The sequence below is a fragment of the Leptosomus discolor genome, chromosome 9 (genome assembly GCF_034619465.1).
Source record: "Leptosomus discolor isolate bLepDis1 chromosome 9, bLepDis1.hap2, whole genome shotgun sequence".
Taxonomy (NCBI): Eukaryota; Metazoa; Chordata; class Aves; order Leptosomiformes; family Leptosomidae; genus Leptosomus; species Leptosomus discolor.
The window spans coordinates 15,690,773-15,709,603 of NC_141399.1; the positions used below are offsets into that span (position 1 = coordinate 15,690,773).

Below are 18,831 nucleotides of genomic sequence, written 5' to 3' on the forward strand. Positions count from 1 at the left end.
AAGTCAATATGACTTCTTATATGTGCTAAAATATTCTGTTGATATGGAATCTAAAAAGTCTGCAAAATTTTTTGCAATTGGGAGAACCTAACACAAATGAGTGGGACAAGGATAGATTCCTTTCCAAATTTCTGGAAACTGAATTTTCTGCCTGAGATTCTTTCATAAAATAATAATCCTATTGATATTCTTTTAAAAAATAACATTCAAAATGTAGTAGAAGCACTGTAAACACAGGATTTTCAAGGTATTTGCTGTATGTTACGATCCAGAAAAACAGAGGGAGGAGGGAAGAATCTTAAAAACTATTAAAAGTACTTACAACTGGGCCTTCAGTATGACATAGATAACTTCATTTAGGTAAATTCAAACTTCAGAAGCTTTTCCTAGCCTAATTAAGCTGAGCTAATGGATAGAGATTCACATTATAGAGAGGCAAGCCTGTGAATTGCAGTCTAAGAAAAGCTCATAATATCTACAAGAGCTGTTCCTCCAGCAATAGCCTGGGAAATAGGAACCCCTAGAGGTTAAAGATTTAAGAATCATTTGCAAAACTTTCCTTTTCCAACTGACAATCTGTGTATATGACCAACCACATTAAAAGAAAATTTCATTACAATATATTTTAATATTCACTATAATAATATTTGCTACTTCATAAGGAAATGTTATTCTTCTTTTTCTCATGTTACCCATGCATTTCAATATCCATAAAATTGTCTTTACATTAAGAATTCAATTAAGATATAAATACTGCATGTTTTGCCTTTTTATTAAATGAATTGCTTCTCTTCAGCCTTATAATGCCTTCTTTGCTGCAGTAAAATGGATTATGACTGAGCTTGTCTTGTAAGTAAATTTTATCAAGAACTTGATGAATATTTGTATGAATTACTGAGTGTTTTTACTTTCAAATACTTAATGAGTATTAGCACTTTTTGCCTTTTGTATACATTGTGCTGCTTTTCTTATATAATTTTAAATATAGTAATATTTGTCAATTTTTTTCCTTTCTGATTTTGCATTGTTAAAATCTGAGAAAATTTTGAATATATGCATGCACAATTGCAACTTTATTACGTTATTCATGGTGTTCACTTATGTTTGTATGTCTTTGCTCAGTAAGTCTAGCAGATCACAATCTGATTGATCTTAAATGCAGCTTTCAAAGTAAATATCAGGGAAAGAAATTGTGTTAAAATGAGACTTTAATGCTAACATGTAACAGCTTCAAAAATTTCAAGAAGCTTTCTGTGTTTATAAGTGCTGTAGTTCCATGTCCATATGATAAACTGGATGTTGGTTTCGCATTCTTTACACTTACAATAACTGATAGACTGACACATTTCAGTCCATTCTTCAAAGTAAATTGCAGTATATTTTGGTAGGAAAATGCATTCTCTACACACCTAATTGGATTTGATTATACACTGATTAATCAATCTTTTGGTCCTAGGAATAAAATAGTATTAGTATTTTAGTTCCAGAATTAATATCAGAAAGTATTTTATGTGTACTCCTGTACTGTAGCCAGGATGATTATATTCCTATGGCATTTTACTAGAGAGTCAAAATACCTGCATAATGAAGAAATAATATTCAATACTTTTCAACAGTAAAAATACTGCCATGCATTGAGAATTTTAATGGATGATTCAAATAAGATCAATAATTTAAATTAATAATAAGTAAATCTATGATGTATTGATGGGGTTAATTTCAAAATAAATTCTTGATAGTAAAATATAACCAGTGAAAATATAAGAATAGCAGTAGTTGGTAATCTGGTAACATGAATTTCAGTTCTGTGTTAGCTTTTATCTAAAATCGAGTAATAGTATTGAACTATTGCCAAACTAGTGTTTTGAAAACATTCTGTGGAATAATATGAAAACTCTAATAATTTCTCTAGGTTCCTTGTGGAATTTAATCTATGCAGTTGGTGGCACTCTGATCTAACAGCAAAAGGTAAGTGTAATTTTTTTCCTGGCCGTAATGACAGAAATGTCTAGATTAAATTGGATTTTTAAAAATCAGACATGCATGAAATGTTTTAGATTCATAATAGTTGTTTGATAACAGTAGTTTGCCTCCCATGTCAGCATCCTCTTCTTTGTTAATTTTTCCCGAAATCCAGGAGAATTAACATCTTCTATGAATAACCACAAAGCAATTATGTATACTTTAGGAAAACAGTACGCTACTATAATGGAAAAGTTAAAATAGTAGATAATGATTAAATATGTTTTTAAAAAACATTTCCTTTCTTTCCTGAACAGTCTTTATGAAAAAAAAACAACAAACCACTAGACTTTTTATGCTTATACCACATTTTTTTCTAGAGCTGTAATATGTAGGGGTGTTATTGTGCTGAAAAATGCCATTTCAACAAAAGTCCACAGGAACATGGTCATCTCATTATAATTTCATATGAAAATATTTTTAAAGACTTAAGATAGTAAATTTTATGCTTTTGGTTTTAAACAATACTGGTCAAAACTGTATTTTGTTTTATCATTACATTCCATATAGATATTTTAAAGTAATAAAAACTAGATGAATTAAAATTCAATTTACTCAATAATTTGTAAGAATGTGGAGGTTTCATTTGAAATACTGAAATTTTTAACAGTTCCCAGAAGAACTGGAAATTTTATATGTCAACTGTCGCTTATACTTTAGCAGACTTAATAGCATTTCAGAAGTGTTTCTCAAAAGCAAAGGGCTAATTTGCAAGATCAGTGCTCTTCGATTGTCTATTTCTTAGGCAAATTATATTGCATGCCATTTACTTCTATAATGATTTAAATGGAATTCTTCAGCCTCATATTTGTGGATATGCATATTCCTTAGCAAAGCAGGGGATATAATTGCTACTTTAGGCTTCGGTTTATGTTTGCATTGCCTGGATACTAGGCTGTCTTTGTGCCAAAATAATATCCTGTCTGAAGTTAAGGTATCGGGAAAATGGAACATAATGATGCCCTGGAATACTCCGGTATCCCCTGTAGTAATAAGATACTGGAGGTCTTCTAGCAGAAAGACCTATCCTGGAGTAAGCAGAAAGTATGGCAGTAAATGGCAAAGTGCACATCAGGCTACTGCCTAACATGTTGTAAATGCTGTGTAGGGAGAAGAGGAGGTGGAGATGGGTGTCTGCTGGAGGTGAAGATTTGATAAGAGTCTTCTGGAAATTTAGGTGCACAAACTTAGTATAGCCTTTCTCATGATGATGTAAACTGTGCTCTGCATTGCAACACCAAAGCCAATTCTGTTACTTGAACAATAAGCCCCACATAGATTGGATGTACGTATACAAATAAAGCTTCATGAGAACCAGCCAGACACTATTTGCTTTTGGGGATGCTTTGTAATCGGCAGTGCCTAGACAGGTCTTCTAAAAATCAAGACTAACTTCCCAGGAATTTCCCTAACCATGATGAAGAACGTCTCCTACACTGATGGCTGTGAAGGACAGTAGGGTTTGCTGAGCTAGACCCAGAAAATGCAAAACTGTTCCCTATATCTGAAGAGGAATGGCAGTTATGCCAGTCTCAGTCCTTGGTGTTTGCAGGACAGCACAAAGCAGACAATGCAGGAAACAGGTAACTCTATTAGGTGTTTTTTCAAGTGTACTGTACAAATATGTCTTAATATATCCTGACATGAAACATCCAATGGACTTGCACTGTGTGTTAGGGAAAATATCCCTTAAAGACAGCATCCCTCTCATCTCATGAAAATGAATGTCTGTTTTGTATTTGAAGCATGTACTAACTACAGAAGACAGGCATTAGGAATTTGCAAACTTTCTTTTCTTGAAGACAAATCAATCGTTATAGCACTGTGACAGATAAACGTGATTGAGGGATTTTCATTCAAGTGTTAGCTGAAAGTGGAGTTTTAACTCTATAATTCACTTACTCCATTTCTTTGATGAGTAAAAGTATTGAAAATACATCTCATCATACTGATTGTAATGTCATCATTTTTATGGCACTGCTTGAGCAGTTCAAATTTGGTTAGGTAGCAAGTGATAGTTGTTTGGAAACCAACATGTGTTAGTTGCAAAAGCAAGAGAGAAGTCAACAGGAAAGAAAAGCATGTGCTTAGGTATGTTCTGTAAAAGCTACGTTATCACTGAGAGTTGTAATAATTATGGCTGCACTTCATGAAATTAAAACTAATGAACCTGCTCATTTTTACTTAGCAATACTTAACAAAGCTCAGAAAAAAAAAAACCCACTTCCTTTAACGGGGAAACTTCTTCCTGCTCAAATTGTGACATTAAGAAAGTGTCACCTATTACGAAGATCCTAGAGGGTTCTCACACATCTGCCAATTTACCAAACCCTAGTATGAAAAATACTCCTTCACAAGATTTGTAAGCTCAATCACATTTGTAAATGAGAGAGAAGAAACTGATGCCCTAAGCCTTGGGCAACCCCATCATCTTCCGGACTCTAACGAAGTGCTGGAAATCTGAGATCCGTGGATCTTCGGCAGTCTCTTTCTTACTTAAGCTATATGTTAATACAAGGGTAGACTCATAATATGGGTGATAAATTTCAGTCATTCTAGGCAACAGATAAGGAGAACAGAAGAGAAAGGGGAAAGGTGCAGTAGAGTTAGTCAGACATTTTTTATAAAATGCTAAATTGTTAAATATGTAACAACCATAGCAAAAACATGAGATATAACAAAATTTTTCTGACCACCTTTAGTACTTCCCATGAGATCTGTGCATTGGGGGGGAATATTTTTGTTAATTATATACAAAAACTATGAACAGTTCAGAAATGCGTGTCCTAGTGTGTGATTTTAAATGTAGTTTTGGTCATTTCCTTAGCCCTGTGCAGTAGATACACCACTGGCTCTGAAAGAGATTATCTTGAATGGAAGATCTGTCGAGTCCAAGTGCCTGTTTAGTGTAATCTATTTTTGTCATACCTTGTCTTGTTTTCTCACTTAGCCGTTAGTTTAAGATAGGCTTAACATTTGTGCTGATTTGCAAGTGTGTCTCTGTGTTAAGGAAGAATGAAGGGGTGGGGAGGAAAAAGAAAGGGAATGAGGGAGAGACATTGTCCAACAGATACATCTGTGTGAAAGTCAGAAGAGCTGCCTTCAGATCCCAGCTTTGCTGCTGTCCTGTAGTTTGACCTTGAACCAGTCTTACTGCTTCCTGGTGCCTTCAATTTCCCAATCTTTAAGATGTAAATAGTGACTTTTTCTTTTCTCTTGCACTGAAAGGCTTCAGATTAAAAGTGCTATGGAGTCTTAATTATTACTATTTTGGGAAGCAGATAACAAGAATTGGTTCTGGGCAAACTAACGCTTCTGTCCCCCGCCCACAAAGTTGTTCTAACTGATGAAACTCTGCAAAGATTCGCAGATTGTAATCCAAAAAATTGTTTTGGCTTCAGTAAAAGGTACCACAATTTAGATCTCAAATAAACGTAACCCCCCCCCCCCATAACAGTTAGTGATGCACAGAAATAAAAATGACAGTAAGTCCATCTTGAATCTACAGAGAAAGAATAAAAGCTTGTGCATAAATGTAAAGTAGGTTACCAATAGCTAAACCAGGAAAAAATACTTTAACAGTTATGTCTTACAAAATTGCATTCCATGGATAAACTTTTTTTTTTTTTTAATTGAAAAAATAGTGTTATGCACTGCCTAGGAAATCTCACAGGGTGGCAGAAGCTGAGTAATATTTCCATTCTCTGTGAGCTCTGTAATACAGCATTTCATGTTCAGAATTTTGTGTGCTGTTCTTCCCATGTTAACATCAAGATTTTTTTCCTGTGCCTATAGCGCAGAGGTTGAAACAAACCCTAGAGCCCTGTGATACTGAATATCCAGCTTTTGTTTCCGAACGCACTATAAAGGAGACCACGGGGAATATTGCTTGCGATGACTGTTTCAAGTAAGCCCTTTCAATTTTTTTTTTGTACAACTGTTTGTGACAAAGCAATAAAACTGAATTATTCAAGGTTATGTTGAAGAACGTATAAGTCTGTTATGTTTTATCTTATATAATGACCTCTGTCAGGGTGTCATTTCTCTTATTACAGGGGTGATTTAAAAGTTTTATACACTTAAATTAAAGCAGTGATTATTATTTTCTACCAAAAAAGAAGTAAAAATAGTAATTTCAAAGAATAGCGAATGTTTTAAGATGTTTCCTGGACACAGGCAGCATTCTAAGAGCATATTCTGTAAAGATTTAGATACAAAAAGGTTAATGCTGTTAGCCCTCCATACAGGAGTGAAATCCTGCTGGAGGGGTTAGAAGTTCCTTTGTGGTACAGTGAGATCTGGTTGTTTTACTTGAATGCCAAACAGTGTCTCCTTCTTAGAATTGTTCGGCTGAAGGAGTGGGAGAGGATTAAATCTATTCTCCAAACTTGCAGTGCTGGGAAGCTGAGTTAACAGTAACAAATCTCACATGTCAGTGCTGCAACCTTGTCAGTTCTATCAATGCTACTGTAAAGTTGTTCCTCATAGGGTTAAAAGCAGAGAAAGACTTCAGTCAAGCTTTCCTCCTTTATACTGAAATTGTCTTTTCTCTGCATTTAGTGCCTATATGCAGTGACATTTTGACTGTAGTTACAGTACATTTTAATTGAAGAATTGCATACATATTGTTTATGTAAATTTCTATGCTTCAGTAAGTCTCTTAATTGGATTTCCTTTATGCTGAGAGGTCATCATCGCAAAGGACATAAGTATTTATGACAATAATTTGTCTATCAATACAAATGTCAGGAAGAATTCATAAGTTAACCAAAAATTATTACAACTCTCCCTTTCCAGACTAAATCAAAATGCAATTAGCAAATAAAGGTGAAAACTTCTCTTTGAAGTCAATAGGTGTACTTCTGGACTTTTTTTCTGGCTAATTTTTCTCCTCGATATCTTCATTGTTTGAAAAGAGGAAATAGAAGTAAGTATGCTGGAGATATATTTTAAATGCTAATATTCACTTTTAATTTGCTACTAACTAGCTTTCAGTTATAAGGAAATTATTAATGTCTAGTATGAATAATTGAGTTTTATATGGCTTTGTGGGAAAGAATTGTGAAAGTGGTTTGTAAATTGAGCCTAGGGAACCCTTTAAGTCTAACAGTAGTTCCCACTGCCTGCAAAGTACAAACTCAACAAAATCAAGCCATGATTTTTCCACTTGACGTATCAAATACAATGTGTGTTACAGTGCTATGAGTGCTTCATGTCAGCTTTGTAGAATTCAAGCAGCCTTATTTTGTGATCATTTAGCAGAAGATCACTGAAAAGTTATGCAACAAATTATCATACATCCCAGGAAGTCTTCAAGGCCAGGTTGGACGGGGCTTTGAGCAACCTGGTGTAGTAGAAGGTGTCCCTGCTATGTCAGGGGGGTTAGAACAAGATGATTTGTAAGGTCTCTTCCAACCCAAACCACTCATGATTCCATGAAAAGAAGATTAATTTAACAGAACCAGGTTTTCTCAAAGGAATGCAGATTTCAGTCTGCCTTCTTAGGTAACTTCAGGTCAAAGGAAATAACTTTCAAAAATAACACAATTCTGCAATACTTGGACAGCACTGAGTTGGAAACTGAGTTTAGTGAAAATTATAGTATTTCAAAAATAATGCACTAAGATCTTTTTCACAGAAAAACATTTTCTGTTCCACAGTGGAACAAAAAAAAAAAATAAAAGAAAACCCTGTAAGTTACAAACTGATCTCAAGGCACCCATTACTTTTCTCCACAAGCAATGGCAAAACCTAAAGAAATAATCCAGAGGAACTATTAGATTCTCATGGGAAAGTTCTTCGTTATACCGTTTACCCACTGTCATTAACAATCTACAAATTGCATCTAAGATTGCAGACTGCATCGGATTCCAAATATTTTTGTTATAACCCAGGACACTTTCCCGCAGAACAGCTAAGGAATTTGACCCAAAGTCCTTTGTAGACCTACATCTTCTGACCCAGTTTTCTGTTTCATGGCCTCAGCACCAATAAATACTGTTACAAGCAAGTGTATTGCTTAATACTTGTAATTTAAGAATGATGGGCTTAATCAGTCAAAATTAGGGTTCAACCTTATATAGACAGAGATTTGAACTGACACCGTGTTCAATGGTTAAGCTACATGGCATTTGTTGCATACTAGACTCTCAATTCAGATCCCTTCGAGTCAGTGGAATTATTTTCTATGTCCTCCCTGGATTGTGTTATAGACTAATCTGTTTGTGATATATAGCTGCAAATCTTGATTACAAGCAGAAAGATACTTGTAAATATTTAGCTGAATATGCACCCACTCTAATATTGCAAACCTATTTGAAAGACACTGGAAAAGTCAGTATATTGTGAGCAGGTTTGCAAACAGATGTTGTGCAAATACTCTGCTGCAAGAACGTTTGTGTCATAAATTACTCATTCAAGTCACTGTCTTTTGTTCCTACAATGTCAGGCATTACTACAGAGCCCTTGTCTGAGAAAGCAGACAAAAAGCAGTCTCTTAGTAGAAGTAAAAATGATGACTGATGCTAATTGAAACCATATAACGTTACTTAGATAAGACATTTTGGAGCACAAATGTTGTGTTATTGCTAACAAAGTCACAGTCTTAGTCAACAAGGTTACATCGTGAGAGTCAGAGACTCACTCTTATTCTGTCCTGGGTGTCCTGTTACTGATCCTGAAATACTGATCCTGAAATACTCCATGCTTCACAGTTACCAAGGGAAACTGTTACCAATTGTAGTTATGAAAACTAAGCCTTGTTCTCATAAACATTTCCAATCATAATTTTTAAACATTGGATTTAAATTGAAGTGTCTGCACAAGTAATTTACACAGTGAAAGAACTACATGCTAATTACTTCATAAATAGCTGGCTCACCTTTTCAGCCACCTCTGAAAACTTATTCAACCAATGGAAGTGCACTTAGACACTTAAGCGGGCTTTGAGTCAGGCACTAAATGTACACAGACGTGAAATAGACTCTCTATATGTAAATTTATCACTTACTAGCAAAAAATAAATGCTACTTCGGATTAATTTGCAAAGTTTAAAACAATTTTCAAAAATATAGGTTTTATTAAGAAAGCAGGAGCCTAAAAGAAAATAAGAATTTACATAGTAAAGTCATTAGGGTCGGAGTTTGGCTGTCCCACCCCATAATTTGTTGTTATTCAATATGCCAATGATTATTCAATTAATCTGTTATTTAAACAGCAATCAAAAACAAGTCAACCCACATTTTCTAAGCACAGTCAACAAGAGAGAAAAACTGGGACTTTTTGAAAATCTTAAATGCTTTAATATTTTCCAGTAAGCTATTCCCTTTTATAGCAAAAAAAAAAAAACCTAAAAAAAAAGCATTACTTCTTAAAAACCAGATAATAGGCTGTTGAATGTTCTATGGCAGCTCCAGTGTTGGAAATACTTAATTGCTAAAGAAAAATGTTTTTTCTTTATCATTGTCAACTGACACTCTTTCCAGTGAGTCAGAACTACACTAATGCCAAACACACTTTGTATGGGTTAAAATGTCTAAAGAAATCATCCTTAGAAAGACAAAGTTTTTGCATAAACTACAAAGGATGAAAAGGATGATGGCTATTATGATATTTGACCAGAGAATGCTACCTGATCTTTTTAGTACATTCGCTCATCTCTTTGTAGAACAAACAAAAAAAGTCTTCTCAAATTGCAAATCTTGTTTTTGCATGAGAATTCGGACGTTTTCATTTAGCTTCGATTAGGAAAATATCACTAGTTTTAGCATTAACTCAGGCTGCTATGAATGTGTGTATAGATCTTTTGTAGGGACAGCAACTTACTCATCTGACTATTTATACTTTGCATATATAATTCAAAATTTCAAAGTTGCAAAGAACCATAGTTGCCAAATTTGTGTGTTCAACTGTAAAAACTACGGCTATACAAATCAGGCAGCAGTTGCACAGTTAAATGCTTAAAAATCTGCCCTTTTAACCTCTCCTGTTCATGTGTGATGACATATTGGACTTGGATGCTGATCAAAAATCTGGCCTTACTTCTAATGACCCAGGGAGCAAAGACTTCTTCTCTTTTAATTGCAGTGCTCTTGAGTCCACAAGGTCAATACCAAAAACCCAAAGAAACTGATTTGTTCACAGTTGATTCTTTGTGCACAGTCTTAAGGCACAAAATAAAGGGAAAGGTAAACACAAGAAAGCCATATTCTCACTAGGGAAGCAAGGAAGTATATAGCTACAATCATCCTAATCCTGAGAAAGTCTTACGTGTGTCTCTATTAGGCGAGATGAGGGTAAGTGTTCCCTTTACTTTATTGTATATCACATGTAAATTGCCTGTTAAATTGATAGGAACTACTTATTTGATTAAAGTGTCCCATGTATTACTTATTTGGCCCATTGAAATCTCAGTAAGCAGACAATTATTTAACAGGGAAAATCATCAATCAACCAAATGCCTTCTTTTGCTTTCTTATAGACTGGCCATTGAGTACTGTTTATGGTCAATAAAAAGAGGTAAATGGCAATGGAATTATAGTTCAGGATGACACTGAATCCTTCATGTGGATTTATAATGGCAAATTTCAGACTTGTCCACTGAATGTGCTTATTTGGCAGTAACAAATAACAGTATAAATTAGATTCAGATTGTTCCGGACATGAGTGTATTAGTGTCAGGAATAGTGTAATCTGCAGACATTAAAATGGTAATGGTTTTTAAAACCCTCCTAACCTTGAGACATACCATCATTTGCTAAAATACTTCTGCATTTCTTTCTCAGTAGAGGCTTGACAAACTGCTGTACTTGATCGTGTTTAAAATGTGTAAATAAATATGTAGTTCAATTTCCCATGAAATAAGTAATCATTTGTCTTTTCAGATGTAATTAATTTACTTCTAAACAAATCAGCTTGCCACATGAAACAAGCAAAGCATCAAGGGTCAATTTCTTCTTATTTGGAGCTCTATCTATGTGCATCAGAATATCTCTGTGGATTTCCTGGAGTAGTTTGGGCAGTCAGTTATAGTCTTTCTTCTAGAAGACATTTTTGGTTGTAAGCATTTTTCTGCATCCTTCTTATAGGACCCTGAAGAAACCCAAATGTTCTCTATGTTTCTTCATACTTTGTTCAGACTGTATGTTTTTGTATGTAATTACACATGTGATACCATGCACAGAAATGTTTTTGACCTATGCCCATGTTGAGTCACGGGTGTGTTATAGTCAAGCTGCTCACCGCTGATCTTGGCAATGCTGAACAGAAGTCAAGGAGTATCTTCACAGGAAACTCAGTACTTTGCATACCTCAGTAGCTAACTGTTGAAGTCTCAGGAATCAAAATCTTAGCCTATAGAGTCATCTTTCACCTCTGTTTTGAAAATCATCTCTCCCAGACTTGCAAAGTAATTATGAGTGTTAAAAACTCTATATTTGCATCAAGAACATTATTGGTAGAAATTTACCATAGCCAAAACTGCAAACCTAGAGAAAATCCCAAAATATTTTTTTTTCTTCTTCTTCCCTTGTAAAAAGTATCAAATTATGCAATTTAAACTGCTAGAATTATTTAGTAAACATCTTTATATTCAGTGTAAAATCCTATGTTGTGTATTACCCACACACCTCCGCTTGTATGCTGAGTAACTTCCTCTTCACGCCAAAGGCAATAGTGACTATGATGTTTCTCATGCAGGTGCAATTTAAAGTCACTGTACGGGTAATTTAACTCTACCCTTTGATAATGTACATTTTTAATGACCAGTTCAGGAAACACTGTAAATTACTATTTTCATTTAAGAAAATAGGTATATGAAACAATAGGGCAAGACATGTATGAGTTACCAGTCAGGTCTGTGTCTGCCAGTCATTAGTTTAACAATCCTTTGGGCAGTTTTCAAGGTTTTGTTTGTTTGTTTGTTTGTTTGTTTACTTGGGGTTTTTGTTTTTGAATAGACAAAGGCTTTCAATATTCCTTTTTTGTTTCAGAACTTTTTTAGTATAGTTGTTGAATTTAGGAGTATCGTAGCTGTTTATACACAGAATGCCACCTTATATTGAAAACAGTCTTTCATTATTACCTCAGTTTCAGTATTAAAGTGTTCCCCCAAAAATCAAGACCTTGGAGTTTGTTTACTTAGTTGACAAAACCATGTAAATTTGTATTCAGATTCTTTCTCTCTCTCAACTTGCTTGGCATTGTAATCATCATAAAAAAGCTAGAGAATGAAAGAATCGCTATGAATCAAAGGAGAAAAATACATATTTAATTTAAAAAAAATTATCTCCGTAGTAATATTTTTCAAGGGCATTTTTAATGGCAAGCAATATATGTTGAATGAGAGGGGGACTCCATAGAAGGAAGAGGAAGATGGGGACATATACAGTGGTCTTTTCTTACTGGTGTGTGCAACTTTTTCATTAGGAGACTGCATAGCACTGAGCATGTGGTCTGTCTGTAAGTACTATAAAATCTTGAAGGTACATGGGTCAGCTTCCTAGCAATTCAGTCTGTTAACATTGTCAGTAGTTTTGCTGTAGGGTTTTTTCTGACAGGTAGGATGAGATGTGCTCTTTCTCTTAACTCCCCACTTCCCTACTTACGTCTTCCAAATAAGCCTAGAGCTGAATTGCTTGACAAGTTTATAAATAAAACTTCTGCGTGGGAAGGTGGTGCTCTCCACCCACTCATGGTTCATAGTTGAGCCCAGTAGTGCTATAAAATGTAAATACTACTCTACTTAAACACTAACATACTTTTATATTTTAAACAAGCAGTAACAGATATTAACCAAATGATAGATATTAGCTGACACAATGAAAGGATGTTTTGTAATGACAGGAGATTTTAAAAGTTATATGAATGCCATAATATATAGAGGTAAGTAGTAATATATGTCTGTATATCAAAGGTAGCTTGGAACAGCTAAAATTGGAAAACATTGCAGTGAATTTTTAAAATCAGGCATACTTGTGAAGAATTGCTAATACTAGGAAATTAATTTCAGATTATAATATATTCATATTCTATTATAGTCTGATTGATGAAAAACAATGCAAACATGACTTAGGCATCTGTACATATAGCACTTCTCTTTATAAAGGATTTGAGACCTTAATGGATATTTAATAGCCTTTAACTTGGAAAAACAACATAAGTCTTAAGATTTGAGTGCCATACAGGGAACATTTATATATTACCTAAAATACTATAGAGTTTTAATTAGCTATGGAGACGATGACATGAAGTGTACTTAATTTGTTCAGATGTGGCCTTTCAGTCGTTGCGAAATTTTATATTTAGAGAAATAAACAGCACCCTTGCAAAGCCTACCGTGGGCACATCCGATGAGCACTTTAGTTCTAGGAATTATTACACTTTTAATGTGAATCTCCTGATTATCTCTGCTTTTTATACTTCAGTTTGTGTTGTATATCTCTTTGCTAGAGCCGTATTGTCTTTGTAGATTAGATTAGACTTAAAGCTGTGGAAAAGAGTGGTTATCAATTCATGCAATTCAAAAGTTACTTTACAATGCCATGTGATATTTGTGAGTCTTTGTAAATCAGAGGAAATAAAGTGGCTTTTTATTATTTTAAATTATACTTCGAATCTGTCTTAGAAATCACCTAGTATTTTAAAAACATTACCTGAGACGTCTCTCAATATAAACCACAGCAGCTTAAGTAAGGCTAAAAAAACTCTTCTAGAAACATGTCTTGGTTAACATGCTATAGTTGAACTGCATTTTCCAGTCTTGATAACTTCTCTGACCTCCCTATCGTTGTCCTGCTAACCACTGTCAAGAAGCAAAGTCCTTACTTTGAGACCCCTGATATGATTTGTTTTGTGCCAATTACTGTATCTCTTCTGTTGTTCGTTATGAGCAGTCTATCATAGAATCAGTTACTCAGTCTGCCTATGGAGGCCTGCTTAGACCGCACTCTCAGCTCAAGTTTTTTTCAGGGATAAAAACCTTGGCTCATATGTAGGATTTCTGAGCTTGGTTTCTTTGCAAAAACTTTGCAGGCCCTTTTAAACGTAATGATCTGAAACTCTCCATTATCATACATAATGGTAGGTGGCTGGACTAGAAAGCTTAGGAGCATTGTCAAATTCCTCGTTACACAAAGTACTTTTTTTCATCCTAAAGTCTGTACGCTCAAAGCTTTGGGATGTTTGTAACATTTCTGATATGCAGTTGATAAGGTGCTCTTATCTGACCATCAGTTATTTGAGAAAGCATCCTCTGATTGACAATAAAAGAGGAATGGCACTTCTGGGGTTTGCTATCTGAAACTAAGTGGTTGCCAACCATGCCACAGCTCTCCAGGGTTGCAAGCCTTCAGCAGACATGGGAACGGTGAGGATGATACTGTTAATTTAAATCCTTGATTTAAAACTTTGCTTTCAATAGGTATGTTTACACTGACATCAAATTGTGCTACAATCAATCAGGCTGTATGTGGTAGCAATATTTTGCTAGCACGAGGTCAGGTTTCAGGCCTGAGGCTCAGAGTTTATCTGTCTCTTTTTATATGAGAAAACCACTAGCTGCTTTTTTTCATATACTTTGACTGCTCCAGCTCTCAGAAATGTTGTTATTGGCTTATATGTTATTTTTATAAATTGCATTAAAAGTAGTCTATTCTCTATCATCATTTATATGGAAAAAAATGTAAACAAAACAAACAACAAAAACCCAAGTATCCCAACTTGACTATGGTATAAACATCGCATTCATTCATTTAAAAATCTTGTGACAGAAATGTGGGTTGGAAATGTGGCCAGCAGCCTGGAAAGCACGTGATAGGAGTTGGGAAACAGCACAGCGGATATCTGCATTTCAGTTGAATGCCTAAAGTTTGTTCCAGACCATTAGGGTTGAATGTTTGCAACCAGCAGTAATGTGAGTAAAACATATTTGAGTGCAGAGTGCACAATATTTTCCATTTACTCTACCCTGGTGTTGGTATGCTTTTTCTTTCTCTAAAAAATAAGAAAGATCAAATTTGACAGACATGAAATGTAATCCCTAAATACCAACTAATCTTAATCCAAAATACTCAGACTTCATTAATGCAAGTTTGTGCCCAAAAAATACACTGAAAGGCCCAGAGGGAGACGGCTGAATTTATGGAGATGGTCAAGCACCAGAGCACCCAGTGGGCACTATCTGAATTGAGTGCCATGGCAATTCAGACTACTTTTTCAGATCCTTCTGCATGTGTTTAGGTTGCCAAAAATATTGCCTTCAGTTTGTTTCTGTTCGAATTACTACAGTGAAATTCTTCCATGCTTTGTAGGATTCATTTGCATGGGCAAAACAAGTGGTAGCTAAAAGATCTTTTCTATTGCCTCCTAAAAATAATTGATATGATTATGAATGTGCAGGAGAGACATGCAAACACAATAATGATACATTATTCTAGTAATAATTTGAATCTAAGTCTCACAGTCATCACTGTAACATTAAACAATAGTATTAAAGTGTTCCTACGGTCATTACAGAAACAAAGGAAAAATACACATCTGGACTTTTTATTTTCTCCTTGACTCAGGCTGTTAAAGCTCCTGAACATGAAATTAAAGACGAATCTGAACAGCCATTTTAATGTTTATAGGATTAAAATCCCACTTAAGCCATGTGTTTATCGTGACCACATACTCTACTGCATAGCATCTGTTGTCATGAGCATCGATATAATAGCAGCATGTTTTTGTAAAATTAAGAAAATATGTATTGTGTGTAAAATACACCAATAATTCTTATCAACAAGTATGTTTTAAAACAAAGCACAATAACACATTATTTTTGTGAGAAAACAAGAATTAAGTTTTAATTTGAAACACAGCATTGTTTTTAGACAAGTAATTGCTTTTAATGTTGGTGCTGTGTTCAAATCATCCTCAGATTACAAAGAAATATCTTCCATTCTGCAGAATAATGGGAAGATATTTTCTCTAAATTGTTTGTTTCCTCAAGTGTAGTCTTATCCTGTAAGTATCTTCAGAGTTCCATGCTGCTCATCATTCATTTCATTTCCTCACTTTGCAATCTTTGTGACTGTCTGAAGAAAGGGAAAAATGGATCTGAATATCAGAGATTTCTGAATATTATTAAATTTATTACCATTCTTTGTTGTAGAAACAAGGCATGTAGCAGTGTTACTGGCCACCAGCTAATGGCAGCATGCTTGTAAGTCAGGAAATGGAAAACAATTTAGTGCAAGTGACGAATAAATGATGATATTTGGGATCCTGAGTCTGAACATTTTAATATGACAGTGTCCTCCTTACAGCTGTCTGGCCCACCCCAGTCCCATACAAAATGTGCTGCATTTGACACGTTTCCTTAAGATGGGGTGTCTCTTGGGCTATATAATTGGCTACTTATTAGTAGGGAAACCTCAGGTCTGTGTTCAGCTTATATCCTGTCTGAAACGTAACATCAGTGGACAAAGAAATTAATTCTTTTCTGCATGGAAATACAGAGACTAAGCTTTCTAACAGTAATATTGATTTCCTTTAATAGCAGATGTTACAGTCAGATAGTAGAGAGTAAACAACTTAAAGGTTAAGTTTGCTTAACTGGACAAGACACATCTTTTGCTTGTTTGAAATTGAATTACCTTAGCTTTGTCTGATATGGATCTAGCTATGCTAGGAAAGGAAAGTTGAAGCCAACAGCATTTCAGAGTCAAGATGTTAAGCCTACCACATACAGATTTTGCACCTTATGATTCAGGTAGTTGTAGTGCAGCAATGACCTGCATTAAGCAAGAAAACAAGTGACTTGCAGAAGTGCCTGATGTTCAAGTTGGCCAGTAAACTGGTCTTCTTACTTCAGGAGATATAGCAAACTCATAACCACAGCAGCCAGGAAGAAAAAAAGGGTCTAGCTCTGCCTTGCTACTGCTGTGCCTGTTCTCATCAACATGAAAGATGCTCTGAAATCCTGAAGGAGACAGACTGCAGAGGCCCCAGAACAAAGCCACCTGCTCCAGCAATAACCATCTTCCCTCTGTCCCTTTCCCACAGGGCACCGACACTGCTTGTCCTATCATCCCTGCCCTTTCCCCCTGTCTTGGAATATCTCCCTCCTTTCCCAGGAAGTTTGTCCTCTCCCAGTTGCCTTACTGATACTTTGTCACCCAAGAGGTTCAGAGGCTGGAAGATGAAAGGAAGAAAGAAACACATGGTATGGAAAGAGGGCAGTGCAGCAAGGGTAGTGTCAGCTCAGTCCCTACTCCTCTACTGCCCCGAGTATATCTTCTAGTTATTCCTCCTTACAGGAGGAAGTAATATTTATAATAAGAAATAGAGCTGACATCTTTGAATTTAGATTGGTTGGTGGGTTTTTTGTTAAACATAGTCTATACAAGAAATTATTATAATAACAATATAATATATATTGTAACTGTATGAATACTATCATATATACAAGCAAAAGGGAGAAATTCAAACTGGAAAAAATAAAAGAGCTTTGAATGTAGTGTGCTGGCTCTTTTTGCACAGGTGTTGTAGTCTGCATTTAGCTTTAGGCATCACATTTCACCCCATTCCAGATGCGTTTCTCTGCAGAATTACTATTCAGCCATTAAAGACAGAAAGACCCTCCTGCAGAGGATGGCTCAGATCACCAAAGCCAAGCTCCTGCTCTCAATTATCCTTGAATAGTCTGTGTCTCTACATGTACTCTGTTCAGAGTTGGAGATGATTACCCTTCTACTGTAGGAGCCTGAGTTACATGCATAAAGGCATCTGGTGTGACTGCCCTCCAAGATTTGTATTACAGTCCTATTATGATGCTTCCCAATTCTAGGCTATCTTAAGAAATTAGAAGGAACTGTTTCTCTGTGGGAAGAGTCATTTAGCCACCAGACACACATTAGAAGCATGCTTTCTTATCATGCCTTCATAAGCACGACTTTAACAGATATAATTGAGAATGCAGAGTACTTGAATTCCAAGTCTTTTCCTGTTTCATTCCACAATGGAAAATTCAGTTTCAAGGAACAGATTAATAAATGCTTGCATTTTTGAGCAAATATTTACTATTTCCAAGTAAAATTGAAGTTTGGGGTTTTTTTTCCAAACCAATTTATGTGATATTTGTGTAGATGTTTATATGGGCCGATACAGAAAAATGTTAGAATGAAACAGATAAATGAAACATGTGCAATATGAGAAAAGCATTCTGTAATGCTCTGACTCAAAATAGAGACTTTCTTGCAGATTTACTCTCTATTCTTATTTTTTCTTTGTTAACAAAATAGTTTTGCATGACTAGATTTTCTTCCTCTTTCTCTCTCTCCTTTCAAGTATTTTCTTCCTTCCTCACCTTACCTACAAAGTGAAGAAGCAGTTTGTGTTCAGGTCTGTTTTAAGCCTCTGAACCTGCACATAAAATAAACCAAACTGGTTCCTCAGTGGATGAAAGATGAAGGATAAATTATTAATAAAGTTTATATAGACTCAATGTGGCTTCAACATAACAGGAACACCAATGGTTTATTCCATTTTGTATACGGAGACATATGCAAGGCTTTTTCTGTGCTGTCACTGTCGAATATGGTGATGATACTCATGTAAAGGAAAAAGGTTCAAATCAAAAGATCTACTTTACTTAACACAAAAAGAGCCTTACCCTTTAAACATCAAATGTTCTCCATAAATATTAAACATAGGCTATTAAACATAGAGTTTCTTTTGATTGTTGAACCAGCAATAAAGTTCAATAAAAACCCTTACGCTGTCCCTGAGAGTTAGCTCCCATATTGCCAATGACAGAAATGACAGCCTAAG

General features: G+C 35.2%; 1 protein-coding gene across 1 annotated transcript in view; it reads left to right on the plus strand.

The window, feature by feature from the left end:
* CACNA2D3 (calcium voltage-gated channel auxiliary subunit alpha2delta 3) overlaps window positions 1–18,831 on the plus strand; it is a 466,721-nt gene that overhangs the window by 442,514 nt on the left and 5,376 nt on the right. Inside the window, exons 33-35 of the mRNA XM_086470039.1 lie at window positions 797–849; window positions 1,913–1,968; window positions 5,818–5,929. Of these exons, the coding sequence (XP_086326165.1) occupies window positions 797–849; window positions 1,913–1,968; window positions 5,818–5,929 (221 nt within the window). The remainder of the gene's footprint in view (window positions 1–796; window positions 850–1,912; window positions 1,969–5,817; window positions 5,930–18,831) is intronic.